Source organism: Poromitra crassiceps (assembly GCF_964638095.1).
Source record: "Poromitra crassiceps genome assembly, chromosome: 5".
Lineage (NCBI taxonomy): Eukaryota > Metazoa > Chordata > Actinopteri > Beryciformes > Melamphaidae > Poromitra > Poromitra crassiceps.
Window position 1 is genome coordinate 65,861,780 of NC_139642.1, and position 21,972 is coordinate 65,883,751.

General features: G+C 42.2%; 1 protein-coding gene across 1 annotated transcript; it reads left to right on the forward strand.

Moving 5' to 3' along the window:
* Nucleotides 1-203: 203 nt before the first annotated feature.
* Nucleotides 204-21,365, forward strand: LOC310776706 (alpha-2-macroglobulin-like; the record flags this gene model as incomplete). Its single annotated transcript, XM_083636862.1, has 30 exons — nt 204-289; nt 392-581; nt 696-852; nt 2,132-2,184; nt 3,473-3,638; nt 5,282-5,391; nt 5,492-5,659; nt 6,522-6,749; nt 7,125-7,188; nt 7,597-7,742; nt 8,069-8,218; nt 9,629-9,772; nt 9,899-9,989; nt 10,086-10,236; nt 12,254-12,494; nt 13,091-13,217; nt 13,467-13,591; nt 13,681-13,732; nt 15,178-15,261; nt 15,411-15,587; nt 15,992-16,067; nt 16,496-16,652; nt 17,061-17,135; nt 17,996-18,158; nt 18,245-18,432; nt 18,666-18,875; nt 19,678-19,808; nt 20,275-20,362; nt 20,594-20,699; nt 21,319-21,365. The coding sequence occupies 30 exons, from the start codon at nt 204-206 to the stop codon at nt 21,363-21,365; spliced, it is 3,951 nt and encodes a 1,316-aa protein (XP_083492988.1).
* Between the last annotated feature and the right edge of the window lie 607 nt (nt 21,366-21,972).

A 21,972-nucleotide genomic window follows, 5' to 3' on the forward strand; every position in this document is an offset into this window, starting at 1 on the left:
TTGCAATTTAGGTGAACCATCATTAATGTTCTAGGTAAACACCTACGTTTTTACAATGCTCAGACATGTGAATGGCTGCTGTGAAAAATACCTATTGCGTCTACATGATGAGTGGGTGTGGTTGGAGGTGTGGTTTGGGTGGGTGCAGGGCCGAGCAGAGCCTATTTAACAGAGACCAACCCAGAGCTACACCCAAGTCAGTCATGGCTCTTCCTGGGATTCAGGTGTGGACATGGAGCCTTTTTGCGTGCCTGAGCTGGATGTGTTTGGGTCAAGCGGTGCCAGGACCGTAAGTCTACCAGTAATTCTCCAATAACCCAGGAAAAGCATATGGTGTGTTGTGAGGTTTAATTGTGTAGTTTACATCTTGTGTATGTTTCTGTGTTTGTAGACAATACATCGTAGTCATTCCTGCAGTTCTTGAAGCTGGAGCTGAGACCCAATTCTGCGTCAATCTCCTGCAGCCCAACGAGACTCTCGTTCTGACCATGACTCTGATCTCCACAGAGAAAATTCCCAAGAGAACAGTCCTCATCCAGCAGATGTCCAACGCAGAGTTGCACAACTGTGTTAAATTCAAGGTCACCTCTCTAGATGGGCTCTGTGTGGATATCACAGACTGTGGCAATCAACACAATGTTTTTGGCAGGAAATGATTGTCTTGATTCATGTCTGTAATAATATTTCCTTCACAGGTTCCTATAGTGCAGGATCAGGAGGTTCTGAATTTCGAGGTGGACGTTAAAGGCGACACATTTAATTCAACAGAGATCAGGAAAGTCATGATCAAAGCCTATCAACCAATGACATTCGTCCAGACAGATAAACCAATCTACCTCCCAGGACAAACAGGTAATTGAGTGGATGATTTCAGTCTGTGCTAGTATAATATACAGTGTGTTGAATATTATATTATACAACAGTTATTCCGGCCGGGCAATTTGATTGGACAAGAGGGATCCTACCAGTGCCAATATCTCATGATAATGCACTGGCGCTTCACTGTGTAGATCACTCAGCTTCACAGCTGCCCTAATCAACAAAACTCTTCACAGCTGTAGACGGTAGTAAAGTAGACAGCCTGCAGTTAATTAGGCTGATTAGGCTACATTTTCGGCAAAGCAGAAAGCTGAGGGAACTATTTTTGTTGGCGGAGGAATAAATAGAGAAATCATATATTCTCAGCTTTATCATTTTTTTAATCAGCTTTGTTTAATATAACTGTTGTATAAAAGCAATATCACACTCGAGGTCATGCTGTTTAATATTGGCACTGCTGTGATTATCTTCGGCACTCGGCCTGCGGCCTCGTGCCTAGGACCGAATCACAGCAGTGCCGATATTAGCCAACAACCGCACTCCCCCTCGTGTGATATTGCTTAAGTATATGGTATAGTCTCCCTGCCTTCTGCCCAGTGCATACTGGGATAGGCTCCAGCACCCCGGTGACTCTGAAAGGAAATCTGTAAATTAAATGAATGGTATAGTGTATGTGTGTATATATATATATATATATATATATATATATATATATATATATATATATACGGCTCTCTTGAATACTCGATTCTGATTGGTCAATCAACAATATTCACCGGTCATTATTTCTCGACAACCGACCGCTGCTCTGCCACACCTGGATTAATCAGTTGATAAGAGCATTTTGTCTGCAGACGCTACTAATTAGGCCAACCAGTTGCAGCTGTGGTGTCTTGTGTGCCAATTACGAATGAAACCGCTTTTGTCGTTGTACGATTAAGCCCTCCGCTGGCGCGTCGGGCTCAATCCACCTGTCGGTCATTATTTCCCCCGTAATCACCGCCTCAATATACATTATCTCATATATATATATATATATATATATGAACAGATGAGATGGTCACAATACGTTACTGAACAGCAATCAGCATTGTATATCTTGGCATCATTTAAGTTGATCAAATTATCTCTGACTATGCATTCCATCTAACATTGATTGAATGCAAGACAGAGATGGCCAGAGTAGATCATGAAAAACGGCGTAACTTGTCTCTCCTGCTCTAGTTTTACCTCATGCTTAAGTTTGATATTAATGTCAGTTTCATCAGCCTATGACCCCCCCCCCCCTTAAACATGTATCATTTCTTTGCAGTGCATTTCAGAGTAATTACACTGGACACAAAGTTCAGACTTGTCAATGAGCTGGTGAGTGTTGGAACAGCTCTCACTCACTCACACACACAGACGTGAGGTCTCTAGACCATATTTCAAGCAGAAGGCCATTCGTGCATAATCTAATCCGATCACCCCTGACGTCAGTCAAGTTCTAGTATGACGTGGTCAGTCAAAGTCTTAGTATGACGTCAGATATGACGTCAGTTAATCCTCATATATATATATATATATATATATATATATATATATATATATAGCAAGGGTTCTACGTCACCTCTCTCTGGCCGATCATAACCGCAGCTAGCTTCACGGCAGTCCATCTCCCCTGAAGCCGTCCTCTGAAGCGTTGTTTTGCCCCACCCACCTCCCCAGTCCGCCGCCAACGAGTCGTGACTCCTGATCCCCCACGGGGGGGGGGGGGGGGGGGGGGGGGGGGGGGGGGGGGGGGGGGGAGATCTCCTAGCCTATGCAGATGCCCTCCTCTTGCCTCAAGAGCAGCGCTAATGGAGTCATGCGCCAAAGTATTTGCCATGCATGCCGATTGCTAAATAAAGTTTGTTAAATCCTACCAACTGGCCTCTCATGATTGAACTGACACTGAGCTGGTGAGTGTTGGAACAGCCTTCTCTCTCAGGTTGGAGACCTTATTTAGAGACCTTGTTAAATTGTGTCATGCAGAACTATAATGTACACACTGGTCATACTCAAATTAAAGTTACATAATCAGACTAAATCTGTGGTGTGCACTTTAGCTGTTGTGTTTAATCAGTGTGGACAAACTGCTCAATGCTGAGGCTACTGTTGGAGCCCTGGGTCAATAGGACAACCAGGGCTACTCTTAAGTAAACCTGCTGATGTGATGGTCCTCAAACATGTATTGCTGATGATGTGATGCCTAACACAGCTTCTCACTCATTGAGTCTTCTCCGATATGATCGTACGAAAGGAACTCGGCTAATCCTTCATGCTGCATAGTCACTTTTGCCTGAGTTTGATGTGAAGATGGCGTATTAGCACACCACTGTCTTGTATTTTGCTGTTATGTTATATGCACGGCTCCATTCTAATTTCATTAAATGATGGACTGATGAGAAGGAGAAACAACTTCAAACATTTTTGTTTTTGTTCTTTCAGTACAACATCATCGAAATTGAGGTATGACTCCTGTGGTAAATATGAAAATATCTCCATTGCAAGATGGATTTAACATGAGATGAATGATCGCTGCGTGCTCTGATGTTGTTGTAGACATTAATTTTAAACGGGTTTACCAAAGATGACAACATCACTGCATGTTCTGCCCATCTATTTCTAACAGGATACTAACAACAACCGGATTGGACAGTGGCTGAACACCACAGCCGATGGTAAAATATTGCAGCGGTCTCATGATTTGAACTCCGAGGCCCCCGAGGGAACCTACCAAGTCATCGTGGAGATTGGGGAGAATAAAATACATCACAGCTTCAAGGTGGAGAAATATGGTAAGTTATGTTGCTTTGTTTACTTTCCATGACATGTAATGAATAAAGATTGCCAACAGTAACGTTTTGTCCACAGTTTTGCCCAAATTTGAAGTAAATATAAAGGCACTTGATGAAATAAGCATTGAGCAGGAAGAAATCCAAGCTGAAGTATGTGCAAAGTAAGTCATGGGACTCCTCCCAGCCCCCCCCCCCCGCCTCATATTCAGACATTCTTGTAAAAATATTTGGGGAAATTGGAGAGAGCCCTTTGAAAAAAAATACTTTAACTTTTCATTTAAACAGGTATACATTTGGACAGCCTGTGCCAGGATATGTTCATTTTGAGGTGTGCAGACCACTCTGGAGCAATTATCTGATTCCCACTGGGAATCCAGCGGGACTCCCTGAGATAACGGCCCCTTGCTACAAAGAGACCAAACAGGTACACTTCCTGTAGACTAGTGTATTTTTCTTGTCGTCCATCACATCACAGGTTGGTATAATGTACGAACAATGTACAGCTTGATTTCAGATTTATTCCATTAGATGCTTTTCAGGCCAGACTGAGTGGAAAGTCACTGGAAAAACAAACTAGGGAGTAATAAAAAGAAAATTAGGTCATGAAGTGCTCCGACTTAAAGTCGTGGAGTTTACAGTGGGGCCATGTCGGAATCCTGAATAATGATCCTAATAAATTGTTATATTCATACTATTTCATAATCAAATGAATTGACTTGTGATTAGGGGTTGTACACGGGTGCATTTATATACAAACGAGGGTTAAGATGAATCTGCTTGTTTTTGTACTTTCTAGACGGATAAGACTGGCTATGCCACTTTTACCTTCAACATGACAACTTTCACAAGACTCGCCCAAAAGGTGCTGACGGATCAACTGTTTCTCAATGCCAAAGTGGAAGAGGAGGGGACAGGCAAGTCTTCACATTATATTTTTCAAAAATATAAGTCATGTATCTGTTTCCTAGCGATGATATTCTGATCAGACAATAATCTGACAATGACCATAGCTTCTTCATGCAGGTTTAGTACACGCTTGGTTCAAATGATTTAACAGAAAAACAAATGCCAATGAAATCACAAAGGGGGACATGAGGCCACTTCTAGACCCGAGTAAACAACCCCTGTTTCCGCTCTGTTCCTGAGTCTAATAATAATACTAGTAATAATAACTACTTTAATTTATATAGCACCTTTCATAAAACCAAGGTCGCTTCACAAGAGTGGGATACAGAGAGGGGGAGGAAAACAAACAAAACTAACGGGGATGGTTGAACTGAACTAACTCATGTGGAAAAGAGGTGCGTTTTGAAACTGTCCAGGGTCGAGGCATTACAGATTTCGTCTATACTTTAACCTTGCATGATGTCAAAACACATGGTATAAGCAGTCCCCGGGTAAATATACTGTAGTTCACCATAACAAGTCCCTGATGTTCCTAACGGAGATAAGCCGGGACATGACCAACACATGGCCTCTTTACATGTTCCTAACAGATAAGCCAGGACATGGTCAACATGGGAATCTGATGACCCTATGACCTCAAATCTACTGGCCACATAGATGCATGCATGAATGCAAAAACATATCAGTTGTTTGAATGCTATGACTGATGCTCACTGTTGTGATGGCTTTTCTCATAGGTATCACACACACACAAGGGACCCACATATCGCTTTCTTATGTTGTCGGAAAACTATCCTTTACTGACATCCCAAAGGTGTATGAACATGGATCGGTTGTGGAAGGAAAGGCAAGTGTAAAACATCATCTTCACTTTGCATGTCTATACTAGATCCAAATGTCACTGATGGCCATCTTCATTCTCTGTGGTAAAACTTTGTTTCCCTCAGGTTAAAGCAGTTGACTTCAATGACGCACCAATTCCCAACAAGTTGCTCCACCTGTTTCTGGGTGAGAGGTGGTCAGCACATCTCATACAGAACCTCACAACTGACGGGGATGGTATCGCCACTTTCTCATTAAACACAGATGACCTCGAAGGGGACATCAATCTCAGAGTAAGTGCTACTGTAGTATCCAAACCATGCTGTGAACTGACCAGTAGTCACATCATCATTCTATCAGGAAGCTGATGGCATGTACATGCGGACCACGGAAGGGCGGCCATATTGAGGTCGTCGGCTCTGGGAAATCAGGCATTCAGCTATCTATCCTGTTTATGACTGATAATTGACCATTCCCCCACTGATGCATCCAAGTGTGTGGGTAATGTCAGTTTGTATAGACCAAATCAGCGGGATGTTTACATTTACTTCCGGGTACCCCTGAGGTCCACACATTATAATGGCGGTGGACGGCACAAACTGACGTGTTGAAGACAAACAGACAAAGAAGACAAAAATGGTTCCTCCGTGTTGTGTTGTTGTTTAATATCATTCATAACAACACTTTCACTAACGTTAGTGGAGACCAGACTAGCTAATTTACCTGTTGGACCAGACTAGAGTAGACTTGAAGCTAAATTAAATTGACGTGGCGTCAGTAGCTCTGTCTGTACCAGGCTCTTTCTCGCCGAGAAGAGCCTGGTGACGCGAGGTTACTCTGTCTGTAACGTAAAAAAACAGCGAGTTTGACAGACAAACAAACATTATTAGCTAGCTAACACTACATAAAACAAACACAGAAGAAAGGCTAGATACGTCGGACAAGCATGTTTACCAACCGTTTAACCATTTAAATTGAAAGTAGTCGGCCGAAAATAACGAGAGGGTTTGACAGCATTTATTTGACAACACGCACATTTAAACCTGCCGCCTTCCCCAAGTGGTACCCGGAAGTAAATTTGTTTACATGGTGACGTCACGGTGATTTGGTCTATAGCTACCACCACAGTATTGTTTTTTTCTGCGATCCATCCAGGTTAGCGTCACACCAGACCTGGCGTACCATGGTTACAGGACTCCATACTATGAGATTGGGGAACACACCGTGTCTTTGGTCCAAACCGCTACACCCGACACTAAATCAGTCAGCTCCCTGGAGGTGAAGACACAGGAGAAACCATTTCCCTGTGGTGGACAGCAGAATATCTCCATTCAGTACACTATAGCTGGAGAGAGCCAGGGCTCTGTGGATGTGATGTATCTGGTGAGTGGTTTCAGATGAATGTCACAACTTATCAACGGTGCTCTCCAGTGGTGGCTGCCTGGCTGTTAACTGAATGAGGACAAGAGGAAATTTCCCACTACTGTAGTGGGTCAGTTATCTTATGTAAAATGCAGAATTAAGCCATAAAACAAAGCTTGACAAGATTCCTTAAAAGCACTGAGAAATTTCTTCAACCCAACCCAGTTTCCAGATTAACCATAGCCTATTAGGATCCAAATGGAAGTATTTATCGAGGTTGTGAAATGTAATAAGCCAGCTAGCTGTAGAAAATTGTGTTAACACAACATAAAATTATTTTTTAAATTAATTTACTTAATAATTCTTTGATTCATTCTCTCACCAATTTCTCTCCAGATTTTATCCAGAGGAGCCATTGTTGGGCAAGGATTAGTAAAGGCTGACGTGGAAGATGGTCCAGGTAAAAGACGGTGGTTTTGATGAGTTCTGGGATGAACTTCTTTCCTTAAAGGCCCAATCTGCTCTGTAGAAATACGTTCACCCCACTACTATAGATTTTATTGTGCGTTTCGACAAATTATATTTTTTAATTACATTAATTCTTCTGTATTATATTGATAGGCCAAATGGCTGCTGGCTAGATTTGCATGAGATCAGGATCACATGACAAATCTATATTGCCGCGCTCCAATTTGTTCACACCAATCACCGTCCAGAGGCTACGGTCCAGATTTAGATGTGAAGCCAGTGAGAAGCGAGCAGATGATGGAAAGATGGTTCATCCAAGTTGCTGATGATCTACAGATGCATGGGAATAAGGTTTGGTGTCAGATCAGAATTGATGACACAGGCTGGTTTGCTATTTCAGTGACTGAGGGAGAGGTGATCTTCATGTTGGAAGTGTCTCCAGAGATGGCGCCCCTGGTCCAGGTTCTGGCTTACACAATCCTCCCCAGTGAGACTGTGATCGCCCACAGCGCTGACTTCTCCACCGAGAAATGCTTCAGTCACAAGGTCAGTGTGGGAAGAGACAAGTCTGACCTCGCTAGATTTAGGCTTAGAGTGAATTTGCAAATCAGGCAGATGTTTAAAATGTATAAATTGTAATCTATTAAAAATAAATTGGACTGTGAGATAAATTAAATAACTGATCCCAATATTTTTTTAAATGTATTTAATCATACCTTCAGAATAGTGATGCCATATGACTATTTTATGTACTGTCTATTTAATAATGTATCAGCTATTGCTTATCAAATACTGTATTAGTATACTCTTTCAAAAACCATATCTAGCCAGACAAGTCCTACAAGTCATAGGGTAATGGTTGTGTGTTTCAGGTGTCACTGGAGTTTTCTCAATCCTCAGCCGTCCCAGGGGAGAACACCACCCTGCACCTGTCGGCCCAGCCAGGCTCCCTATGTGGCCTCAGTGCTGTTGACCAGAGTGTCCTCATCAAGGAGCCAAACGGCATGCTGGATGCAGACAAGGTGACAGCTGACCACAAGAGTTTCTATACATCATTTACTTGGTTTTAATTTCATCATCGACACCCTCTGCATTGCATCATCAGAGTAGAATAGTCAACTAGAGTTTACGGTTTGTAGCTTGAGGTTGCCGGTTCAAGTTCCTGGAATGTGTTTATGGAAAGTGAGTAACTCACTCCCTCAACAGTGCCCTTGAGCAATGCATTGCATGCCAAACTGCTCCAGTTCCCAGTAGAATCGGCTGTATTGGCATACAAGTAATTCAACTTATTCGGTCTCTAGGGTAGAAAACTATCTCTCTCGCTCGTCAATTAAGAACAAATTCTTATTTACAATGATGGCCTTGTCAGAGGACAAAAGGAGCCCTTGAAAGGGGAGGGCAGACAACGTCACACTAAATAAGACTAATAACAAATCCAGGTAAGACAAATTATAACCTACATAGCAGAGGCAGGGAAAATAATGAAGCACACATCACACCAAACAACCAAATGAAATGACCAGTCTGCACATGGCCTCTCTAAAGCCTGACTGACTCTAATGATAAGAGTCTGCAGCCCCAGTATATTTTGTGCCGGGAATCAAACTCGTGTTTCCTGTAATCTCTGCTCCCGCACTGATGTCATCGCACATCATAACTACGTCGTCGTTGTCTGTCCATTATGTCGATCTTATTATTTCAATCTTAATATCTTATATGTAGTGAAGCTATCCTTGGAGCGCCTGCTCTGTACAAATCTCTAGAGAATATTGCAAGACGACCAAAGGACAACTTCCAGTGTGAAGTGTGCTATGAATGTGAAGCAGGGACTCACTGGAAAAGACCATCGCATGCTCACTTTAGATGGAGATAGAGACAGATGGATAAATTATATAATACCACAACACGTGCATCCATTTTATCATGTTAATCAAGAACTTTATCATTTACCACTTGAGTCAAAGTCAGGTGTTTCAGTTGACTGTATATTCAGTTCTGTGGGATTATTTCAGGATGACCTGATGAAGAGCTGATCGAGGCTCGAAATGTCTTAATTTGAAGAAGTAAAGCATTCTTTGGAGCATAAGTGTGTGCGGGTTCTATTTCAGAACATGAGTCGGTCACGAATTTTACTTTTTAATTGAATTCTGTGAGTATTTCAGAATTTAAATGTGATCATCAGCATGTAAATGGGAATAATCTCACTGTAGAGATCCACCTAAAACCGGTGGGAGTGTTTTGGAGATCAGAGGTTTTGATGGCAATACTTTCCACTACAATCATCTGACTCATTGGAGATCCAGATTTGATCTATACTTTAAATAAAACATCCTCTGACTCATTAACGAGCAGCCCATAGTTCTTCAGAGCACATTATCGTTCAATGCTATGAAACAAACACGTGACAATTTATATATTTGTTTCTTTTTCAGATATTTGAGTTGTTGCCTGTGACGCAAACATCCTTTATTCCATATGAGTTGGAAGATGCTCAATCATGTTTGCACGTGAGACCAAAAAGAGATGTTTTACCACCTGGAGGTGGCGAGAGAGACGATGCTTATACAGTTTTCCAGGTACTTTTTTTTTATGCCACATTTCCATCGGAAGTGTATTTGCAACGATCAAATAACAAATGATATGGGCACTACAGTGTGAACACAACTTGGCAGTGACATCTCAAATGTTCTTGGTTTATCTAGAGTTTGGGATTGAAGATGGTGACAAATTTGTTCATCAGAATACCTTCGTGTCTCAACTTTAAGGGAAGAGAATACTATTATAACCACTATGGTGAGGTTTCTTTCTTTTGTTCTGTCCTGTGAAGTGTGATTATCCAGCATAAAGCAGTTCACTGTATTGTCGTTGAATATTGTCTGGTTTCTTCAGGTATTGCTTATAGCCCGCGGGAATCAGTACCTGAAGTGATGGCCATGGCCAACACCCCTGGGCCTGGATCTCCATCTCCACCTCCTCCACCGATAGAGACAGTGCGCACTTTCTTCCCTGACACTTGGATATGGGACCTTGTGGAAGTCGGGTGAGCTCCTGTCACAAGCCTCACTACATGATGTGATTTGTAGGCCCACATCTTAACCAAAAGGGTTCTGCATAGCACCAGAAAACACCTCTTTAAAGACTACACTACATTCTTCTACTTTGCCTGTTTTTAACCAATCAGGTGTATCTTAGTCATTACGATCAATCCTTACAATCATTTTGGCGCAAATACTTATGTCCATAGTGCAAAGTTTGTACATTGTTTCCAGTCATCCCAACCGGCCCCAATATCTCTGCCTTCAACCCTCCCACCCCTCTGGACCCTCCCACCCCACACACCTCACGCCAAAGGGTCCAATAACAACAAAAAGAAGTCTCCCCTGGTATCATGACTTTGCAGCCCTGCACTTGTTAAAATCATTTCAATTTCTTTCCTTGGCCCACACTAATGAACACTTTTATTTGCCAGTGATTATCTTAACTGCATATTACTCCAGTTTAAGTAACTTTATTGTCACTGTATATTAAGTACATTGAAAATATGTTTGGAGCAATCCTCCAGATGCCAGTGAGGAAAAACAAAACCCAGTCACCCACTGGCAGACGGGTGAAGATGCTGTAGCCGGGGTGGGTCGGGTCCCTGCAGATGTTGGCAGCCTTCCGGATGCAGCAGATCCTGTAGATTGGGTCCAGTGTTGGAAGCTGTGATCCTCTGAGCTGTTTTGATGATGCGGTGGAGGAGGTGCAGCCAGAGTAGCATGTTGTAATACAGTATGTGATGATGGACTCTATGGTGCACCTGTAAAAGTTGATCAACAGCTGTTGTGACAGATGTATTCTTCAGGCACCTCAGGAAATGGAGCCTCTGAAGTCCTTTCTTGGCCACCGCTGTAGTGTTGATTCGACCACGACCGGTCATGGCTGATGTGAACTCCTAAGTACTTGAAAATCTGGACTGCATGTCTCCACCACCTCACCATTGATGCTTATGGGCTGGTGTTTATTGCGTCTCCTGAAATCCAGGATCAGTTTTTTTTTATTTTTCTGAGATGAGGTTGTTGGCTCTGTTCCAGCTCACCAGATTCTCGACCTCTTCTCTATAGGCTGACTAGTTATCAGTGATTCTGCCTATGATATCATCTGCAAACGTTATGTTTTGAGTTATGGGTTTGCAGTCGTATGTGAGGGCGAACAGGAGGGTGCTCAGCACACAGCCTTGTGGTGCGCCGGTGTTTAATGTTAGGGAGGAGGAGAGGCGAGCATGGTTTGTCTGCTGCTAAGGAAGTCCAGAATCCAATTGCACAGGTGGGTGTTGAAGCCAAGGTTGTTTTGATGGCAGGTTATTGGGAAGGATGGTATTGAAAGCTGAGGTGTAGTCAATGAACGTCAATCGTGTATAGCTGTTCTGCTCTTCCAAGTGGGACAAGGCAGTATGAAGGGCCAGTGAAATGGCATCCTCTGTTGACCTGACATTCATCTGTCGGCAATCCTTTTGATTAAAATAACATAATCGTTAGGATTAATCAAAAAATAGTCGTTGGCATAATTGAGAAGAAAATGGTTGTTTGGGACACTAAACCATAGTCTATATAGATAATCTGAACAGTTGAATTGTTGAAATGTCAATTGATAAGCTGTTGAGAATAGGAAATCCCGCACACTGACTTCACTTAAGATTTATTTATATAGAGCAACGTTTCGGTCACACGATCTTCATCTGGCGAAGGTCGTAAGTGAAGTCGGTGTGCGGGATTTCCTATTCTCAATTTACCTGATGCTCCTACGCACCTGACATACACGGTTTGTGCAGAAAACACCCCTCTTCTACAACTGATAAGCTGTTGAAATGTTACTCTGTACACTCCCTGTAGGCAGACTATCCAAATAGTCTTACCCAATTTTGCACACGCGCACAAACATTTTTGTTACTACTGCACTACTAAATGGATAATGAAGTGCTTTTATTTTTCTTTGACAAATCAGTTATGTATACTTGTCCCATCAACAGTCCAGTTAGTAATTCAGTTAACCCTACATCTGTGTGTCTCTCTGTGCAGAGATTCTGGATCGATGGATGTGGCCCTTACCGTCCCAGACACCATCACCACCTGGGAGACGGAGGCTTTCTGCTTGTCTTCTCAGGGTTTGTCTTCTCAGGGTTTTGGTCTGGCTCCTCGTAAAGAGCTCACTGTCTTCCAGCCCTTCTTCCTGGAACTCAGCCTGCCCTACTCCATCATCCGGGGGGAGGAGTTTGAGCTGAAGGCAACAGTCTTCAACTACCTGCCCAGATGCATCATGGTAATGAATGGTTAATTCAGTCTTCTGTGACAGGTTGACTATACAATTACACCACAAAGTTATTGCTGTTAAATATGTTGTCAATATTGGTCTTAACATCCAAAATGGTCAGTGTCCTCCACCTCTGATATGAGGCAGTTTTGTTTTAATTCATATTTATTACTGATCAATACTACCACTGGTTTGGTTTTGGGCCTGTCACCTACTTTTTGTAATGGACTTTTCTGAGTTTAACGGATAGTTTTTGTGTCTCATGGACTAAATGCCGTTTCAGTCTTCCTGGGAAATGTGCAGAATAATTTTAATTTTGCTGTTTTAATGTTCTGGATGCTTTGGTGCGAACATGTTTTTAAATATCTTTAATATTGGCACTGTGTGTATATATATATATATATATATATATATATATATATATATATATTTTTTTTTAAATCAACCTAGGGTTTGACCAATATGGTCTACCTGCCAACATGATCAGAAAGGTATACTGTACAGTTTTTCAGTTTAGTCAACTAGTGTCTCTCCTGGAGAGATCAGTTAAAGTGAACTAGTGTCTCTCCTGGACTTTAAAGTTAACGGGTGTCTCTCTTGGACAGATCATTGTGACCCCAGCCGCATCCTCGGATTACACCCTCACACCCCTCTCTGGTGACCAGTACACATCCTGTCTGTGTGCCAATGAACGCAAGACCCTCAGCTGGATGATGGCCCCCTCCACCTTAGGTGAGGGCCAAACCTTTATCTACTCAAATTCAGTTAATTTATGCATCTACCTCACTTCCTGTGTGCATCAATGTAACACCTTAACACTTCCTGTGTGCAAGTGAGGGAACATCTTGCCTTGGTTTGACACAACAGTCAGTGCACTGTGGACCAAGCCATTACAGTATGAACATGAGGAAATCATTTCATTGATAATCTTTCCTATAAAGAAAGCGGATCAAACCTCATATTTACGGTTTGTTCTTTCAGGAGCTGTGGATGTGTCAGTTAGTGCTGAGGCGACCACATCATCCGTCACTTTATGTGACAATGAAGTTGTGAAAGTACCAGACAGAGGTCGCATCGACAATGTCACACGCTCTCTCATTGTAAAGGTAGGTGCCTTGAACACACAAATATTCAACAGTTTTGATATTTGTCTCGTTTGCATTAAAATCTTTTTCTCCACCGCCTTGCTTTTCAGGCTGAAGGAACTGAGATGACGCAGACCTACAGCTGGTTGCTCTGTCCAAAAGGTCAGTATAGTTTAGACGAGAGAGACGGCCAACACTTTACACTTGGAGGGTCAAGGGCTAAAATGTAAGATGGGTGGTAGATTGCAGGCCAAAAATGTAATTTAGACATTCACTATAGTTTGAAAACAAAGCTGTAGGAATTAGTTTCATGGGTACAGTCTTATGCAGAGTTAAAGCAGAACTAACGTTAGTCGCTAACGTTGGCCCCGGAATTGCCAATAATTCTAACGACCATCGCTTGAATAAAATAACAGGTCTTTTCAGAGTAGCCTACCAGCAGCGTAACAACTTTCTGGCTGACTTTTCTCCAAGCCATCTCATTTTTGTTAGGTTTGTATGCCAGGCCTGTGTCTTAGCTCCCGGGAACCGAAGTAAACGCAAGCATTAGTGGGGAATGCTAACGTTAAACGCAAGCTGCCTGCCTGCTGCTGGGGTGGGATCTTGGAACACAGCAGCTAACCAACAGAGACTCTGTCGTAGTGAATCTAAAATCACGACTAGCTACCAAATACAAACACACAACTATAACTAGTGTTGGAGTACTCAAGACCGCGGTCTGGGACTCTGACTCGCCCTCCTTCGCTCTTGGTCTTGAGTCGGTCTCAGACAAGCCAGTCTCGGGATTTTCTTTCAAAATCAGTTGAGACTACAAGGCCCATTCTGAGCAAGAAAAAAAACCCGTTTTCCATTGTGTGAAATTATTTTCTACTGCAGACAAACCGGTTTACATTTCTAAAAAAAAAAATGGTTCAACATAATCACTAGTCTAATGCTTCTGTTAATTAACGGCATACTCCCACATACAGATCATATACTGTCATCATACAGGTTATTACATATAGGCTACTGTATAATTTACGAATCAGTGGCTGCTGTTTGGGGGAGTCGCAAGGTGTTTTTCCACTTCTTTCTGCCCACTGTGTTGAGCCGTTCTGAAGCGCAGGGATATGGAATTACAATGTTTCAGATCAAAGGATTGCCTTCTGTCATGGTAACAATAAAGTTTGTATTACTGTGAGTGATACTACTGTACTGAGATTACTAATTAAATGGTTTCTTCGTGTGATCAATTTGCACTTCGCATGTCAATATTTTTCTAACCTAAATCCAGTCAGTAACGTGCATATAAATTGTGAATTTTCGCTGATCGATGTTGCGGCTTTTATTTATTTTGACAGAGGTCGATTTTTCAGAAATGAGCTTCCAACATGGTACATGTAGTTGGGCGGGTCCAAATTCGCCCTGTAATTTGGTGCTCTTTATTTGCATCACTCTTGGTATGTAAGGAGCTGCATTACTGACCTCCACAGGTTAGTTTGATCTCCCTGTGGGCCATGGTTTTGTTTCTACCTAGGAGAGACTTTGATCTCCCTGTGGTCCATGATGTTAGTTTCTACCTAGGAGAGACTTTGATCTCCCTGTGGTCCATGTTTGTTTCTACCTAGGAGAGACTTTGACAGAGAAAATGGTGATCAAACTCCCTGTGAACACGATTCGTGGAGCTGCCCGTGCTTCAGTATCAGTCCTAGGTAAACTGATGAATTGATCAATTTTAATATATTTATTTTTCATGGGATATTCTACCTGGAAAAATTGAAGAAAAAAAGCATTTTGCAAATGATGATATCCTTAATAATGGTTTAATAATAACAAACCCCCCGCCACCCCTCCCCTACAGGTGACATCCTGGGCCGGGCCCTGAAGAACCTGGATGGGATGCTGAGGATGCCATATGGATGTGGGGAGCAGAACATGGCGCTCCTGGCCCCCAATATCTACATCCTCCAATACCTGAGCAACACACAGCAGCTGACCTCAGCCATCAAGGAGAAAGCTACAAAGTTCCTGACCAGTGGTGAGCCTCTATTACTCTGAGATTGCAGCCAAAAAGGAACCCCTGGGTTATTATCAAGGTATGATACAAAGTCATGTGTAAAAATTATATTTCACTTTGGTAACATAATTTCTTCATTTTTGGTGGTGAGGTCCACTTGTCACCACCAGTTTCTGGCCATTTCCCAACACAATTCGATTTTGCAGAAAACCGTGAATGCAGCTAAAACAACAATAAATAAGTAAACATGTAAAGTGATATTGCACTTGAGGTAGTATATCACAAGTCAAGAAACACTAATTATCAAGGTTGCAGCGCATGATTAAAAGTGCAATTTTCATCAGTCATAGACAAATCTAAAGAGTATCTCAGTTTCACTGAATGAATTTGTTGGGTCATAATTGTATGTTTTCAACCTTGTACAGGCTACCAAAGGCAGCTGAACTACAAGCACAAGGACGGTGCTTATAGCACATTTGGATCAGGACCAGGGAACACTTGGTGAGAAAGTCACACTGAATCACATGATGCTTTGTGGTCATGCGACGTCTTGTCTACAGTCTGTCTGTGTGGACAGATTCATTCAATACATGACAGATACTTTCACACTTGCCCCTATAGAGTAGATCCCCTGTACAGTACAGATGTATAGGCCTGTATGTATAGGTATATATCACTGTACAGTAGAATGAGCTGAGTCTTCGCTGCATACATTTGCCATTAATGAGGACAATAACGGATTATCTTGATACTGTGCTTTAAGTAACGTTGGCGCAATCAGGTAATTTGATGGTAACAGTGTGCTGCTGCTGGTTCTTGAATTGAGTTGGCCCATTTGTTGTCCCTGAATGTCATCATGTTTTGCCTGTCCTCAGCTTAACTGCTTTATGTTGTCCCTGAATTTTTCATGTTTTGCCTGCTGTCCTCAGGTTAACTGCTTTTGTGCTGAAATCCTTTGTCAAAGCAAAGTCTTTCGTCTACATTGATCCAACAATCATTGATCAGGCAAAGACTTGGCTGGAGAGCAAACAACAAAAAAACGGCTGTTTCCAACAGTCTGGAAAACTCTTTAACAACAGGATGAAGGTAGGGGGGAAACATCTCCATTGAGTTTGTATGAACATGACTGATGCTGACTGAAAGTCACCAAATGGCCCAAATGATGTTACAGTAATGTAAGGATAAATCAGTACAATATGTGAGTTGTTTTAGTTTTGATCCATTCTGAGAATTTATTTAATTACTGTTGTAATTAGATACTGAAGATTGTTATCTATAATTGCACTCTGGATGTTGAGGTACCTCAACAGCCAATCAGGGGCGTATACCTCTTTAAATGAGGCAGATGGTTTACTCACCTATTTTCAGATCAACTTTATCAATCAATGAGGAGAAACAAGGTGGGTAAACTATTCACCTGGGATAGCTTACCCACCTCTGTTTTTATCACTACACCCCTGATTACAATGAACGCATGATGTTTCCTCTCCACAGGGTGGCGTGTCAGATGAGGTGACTCTCAGCGCTTACATCACTGCTGCCATGTTGGAGATGAATATGTCAGCGTCTGTGAGTATACTCTTCACTGTAATCACTAACCCCCTCCCATACTAGTCTTTTGCTTTTCGCTGGTTTTATGCGGATTGTTTTTATATACATTGTATGCTTTTAAATGAACTGTTTTACATGCACTGTAAGGTGACCTTGGGTGTCCTGAAAGGCGCCTCCAAATAAAATGTATTACTCTTTCCAGTACAACAAAGAGTATTGAAGGCAAGAGACTAAACTCTGGTGCTTTTGGCAGCACTGCTGCCATTTTGGCCTGGAGGGGAAAAAACACCTTGTGCCAATGGGACATTGATGGTAAAAGAGATGGACAGAGCGTGTGACATCACCCATTGGTTTGGATTCATGTTTTGAATCCAAAACATGAATCCCCTAAGGCCTAACCTTAACCACACCCACCCCAATGCCTAAATCTAAAGACCACCTACCCAATGCCAAGACCCCCGGGTGGTACTACCGTCCCCTGGGTGATGTATACCGTACTGTACTGCCCAACTCATTCTGCACGACGAGCCTCAACTCATTCTGGATGACGAGCCCTTGACCTTTGCCTGAACCCACAGGTCCACAGGTGTGGAGTGCCTGAACCCACAGGTGTGGAGTGCTGGGTTCCATAAAACGCTCTAGGCTCCGTGGTTGAGCATTATGTCAAATGGAAAAGGCGTGTGACAAACTGTTCTGTGAGACAAGTTCAGAGTGAGAAAGTGTTGATAACATATAGAATTATTTCACCTGTGTACTGTAATGTGTTGGACTGCTGTCTGCAAACCAAATTGCCCCTCGGGGACATTAACGTTTTTTGAACCTTGAACCTATCTTGAAAGGGTTCATGTACTGATCCAAACATGGTTTATCTGTTAAAGCATCCTGTGGTGAACAGCAGCTTGTCTTGCCTGAGGGAGTCCATCAGTGATCTGAGCAACACCTACACAACAGCTCTGCTGGCGTACGTCTTCACCCTGGCAGGAGACATGAACACCAGGGCTCAGCTTCTGCAGCACCTAGACAAGGTTGCATTATTTCAAGGTGAGACATCCTAAAGCAAATTGTTGCTTCATTCCTGCCCAGGTAGCTTTACTTACACTGTGCCTCTTATGTCTGGATGTTTTCAGGAGGTTTCCTCCACTGGTCTCAGAAAGCCTCTGAAACTTCAGCCTCTCTGTCTGTGGAGATCAGCTCCTATGTGCTGCTGGCCACACTCAGTGCCTCCCCTACTGCTGAAGACCTGGGCTACGCCTCCCGCATCGTCAGGTGGCTGGCCAGCCAGCAGAACCCCTACGGAGGCTTCTCCTCTACGCAGGTACAAATCAAACATTCCAAGGTAGAGAGCAGTTCTGGAGGCAGTAATAATCTCATTCGTTGAGTTGCCTGTAAATCTTAATGAGCGGAGAACCACAGAGCAAGTTGGCTAGCAGAAGCGTTTTTTATAGATTATAAAATATGAACCTTGCTGTGTATATATAAAATGTTTGCTTGAAGTATGTATAAATGAATTAGTTGTTGTTGACATGTGACTGGGTTTGTGTGCTGTAGGACACAGTGGTGGCTCTGGAGGCCCTGGCTCTCTACTCCACTCTGGTGTTCAGTCCAGATGGTGCAAGCACAGTGACAGTCCAGTCTCCCAGCGGCCAGCTGACGTTTGATGTGAACCAGAGCAACAAACTGCTCTACCAGGAGAGGGCGCTGCAGGATGAAGGAAATTACAGCCTGGCGGTGAATGGTACTGCTTGTGCCTCAATACAGGTCAGTGGACGAGCTCGTAATTCTAACATTGGTTCATTGTTCCTCCTTATATCGGTGACTGCTTCTCATTGGCCATACTGTGTTTAACTCATTGATACCTGATGCAGCATTTGTGTGTATCCCCACACACAAATGAGGGATATACACACAAATGCTGCATCATGTATCAATGGGTTAAGGTCTTACTCGGTTTATGCTTTGTACCCTGTGATGAACAGTATTCATATCCTACATGTGTATAATGCAGAAATCATGAAAATGAAATGGTGTGGGACCTTAACAGAACATTGTACAGAGTACCACCAACAAAACCACTTTTGCATAAGATTACTTCTCCAATAATGAAAATAAATGTCATCGCAATAGTAACCATATTACCATAAGTGCTTGATAGCGAACAGATTTTCTTAACATCAACATAAACCCATTCCCTGCTGTGAAAGTATGCTGCTTCCATGGCTCATATGGGATTAAGCCAGGAGGTTTGATGCAGGTGATTGGAGAAATATTTCTCCACACGACATCCCCCCCCAGTTTCCCTTTCCACTTTGACCAAGTTTTCCCCTGCTTGAAGTACATCTGTTTTAAGAGACTACATAGACTAGAGGATAAACTTATCAGGTTATTTTAACAGTTATGTTTGTGAATCAACCCAAAACAAGGTTACTGGAATAATAGGTCAAGATTGGAATTTGTGCATATAAACGTAGCCAATGTCAAGTTAATATAACGTTAAAAAAAATCCACAAGAAGAAAATGTATTTTCTTACTTTGCATGACAAGCATCCTTCCAATTTCCCAGATGGCTCTTCACTACAACGTCCCAACTCCTACTGACGACACCATTGTCAGTTTCATGATCCTGGTCACAACGGAGGCCGACTGTGCCAACAGCTCTGTGAGACCTACACTAGGACTGAACATTTTAATCATGTAAGGATCAACCATTCGCCTTTCTCACAGCAGCCATTTTGTGTTTAAAGGCAGGAAGCAACACGGGTGCAACCAAAACATTAACGAGGGCCCCGGCACTGGAACACCTAAATGGATTCGAAGTTGGGGAAACCCTCATTAATGATTTGCTTGCACCTGTGTTACTTCCTGCCTTTTAGACACAAAATGGCTGCTGTGAAAAGTCAAGGTCTAATGGACTACAGCAATGTTAGATTATTAGGGGAGACTGGGGATGATTGTAACGTCAGGTTAGTTGTAACGGCACCATTTCATCGGGGATAAGCTAGTTAACTACTGTACACACCCACCACATCCACCCTCCTCTTACATGTGCTGTTTCATGTATGCAAAATTGCTGACATTTACAACTGTTGTATTTATAACTGGAAGGAAAATAGTATGGTGTACGATATCAAACTTTATACTGTATATCATTCTACTACAGATATGCTGGAGAAGAGCCCACAAACATGGCGATCCTTGATATCAAAATGCCATCTGGATTTGCCCCAGACCCAGAGTCTTATGAGCAGGTGAGATATTGGTGTCTTTCAGCTGAATGGTAAAGTGTTGTCAGTGACAGTTACACAGATAACAGAATATGACTTGTTTACAGCTCGAGAGTAACGAGCTGGTGAATCGTGTCGACCAGAAAGATGATCATGTCCTCGTTTACATACAGGAGGTGAGAGGAATTGTGAATATCAGATGTCCTGTCCTCAATCTGTCACTGCTGGTCGTTCATCATATGCTTCTGCCAACAGGTACTGCCTACAATACGAATGATCTACGACTTGGAGCTTGTGCAGGAGTTCGAAGTGAAGAACCAGAAGGCAGCAGGGATCAAGATCTATGACTACTACCAGAAAAGTAAATAGATACACAATGCTCCTACACAAAGATCTATGACTACTACCAGACAAGTAAATGGATACACAATGCGCCTACACAAAGATCTATGACTACTACCAGACAAGTAAATGGATACACAATGCGCCTACACAAAGATCTATGACTACTACCAGACAAGTAAATGGATACACAATGCTCCTACACAAAGATCTATGACTACTACCAGACAACAAGTAAATGGATACACAAAGCCAGTGCAGGTCACACTGGCATACTATGCTCCCTTGCTGAATAGCAAAATGAAGAATCATCAAAATAGTAAAGTCTATTCCTACAATTTAGAAATTGACATAATGGATGCTGCGATAGAATTTTCAAATGCTTAAGAGGCTGCATTGTTTTTAAGGGAAGTGTTTCGGATTAAGTATTCCACAAATCAAGCTGCAAATCAGAAAATATTTTATTTATTCAAAAGGAACAAATCCTAACTCTTAACAACCTTCACAAATGCTGTGATCCATATGTCACTTTTCACAACAACCACAAAGGGGCAGCGTATTCTATTTTTGCTCTCTTGCTCGCTTTTATTTTTTAACAATTACTGTATAAACATAACTATTCTCCTTCTTTCCCTCAGGTGACCAGGCTGAGACAGAATACACCTACACGTGTGGATCTGAATAGGATGTGTACCTCCATGTCCTGTATGTTCACATGTGGAGTATGCATACTTTAGTAGTTACCTGGGTTTGATTGTTAGTGCAGTAATGCAACTGGATATAGCAACTCTGCATGGAAAACAAAATGATTCCAAAATATAATAAAATTTAACTTCATCAAGAGTCTCATGCTTGTTGTTTTTTGAAACTGCATGTTTAAGAGCAGCTGGACATTTTTGAGTGACATTTTCTACATGGGATTGTCAACGAGTTGACAGACACTTATTTTATTTTTTAAAGATCAATTATCCACCATAGATACAACCAAGGGTCCTCTGCAGTATGGATGGAAAAGTATTTTGATTTGAGTAAATATTAATTTCCAGGTCTGTAAAGTATGGTTAAAAGAAATGGAGCATGGAAAAATATCATTCTAGACTATTACCCCCAGTCGGTTTGCTAAAATTCAGAATTTTCAAAATAAATTGATCATATAAAGTCCCTATTGAACAATTGTAAGGAGACCTAGACTACAACATAAACACAAACTTGTTTCTCTGATCAGAAGTTTACCATCGGCGCTTTACACTCTCCATCCACGTAAACCCTCCTGCAACAGCCCATGTGACTCA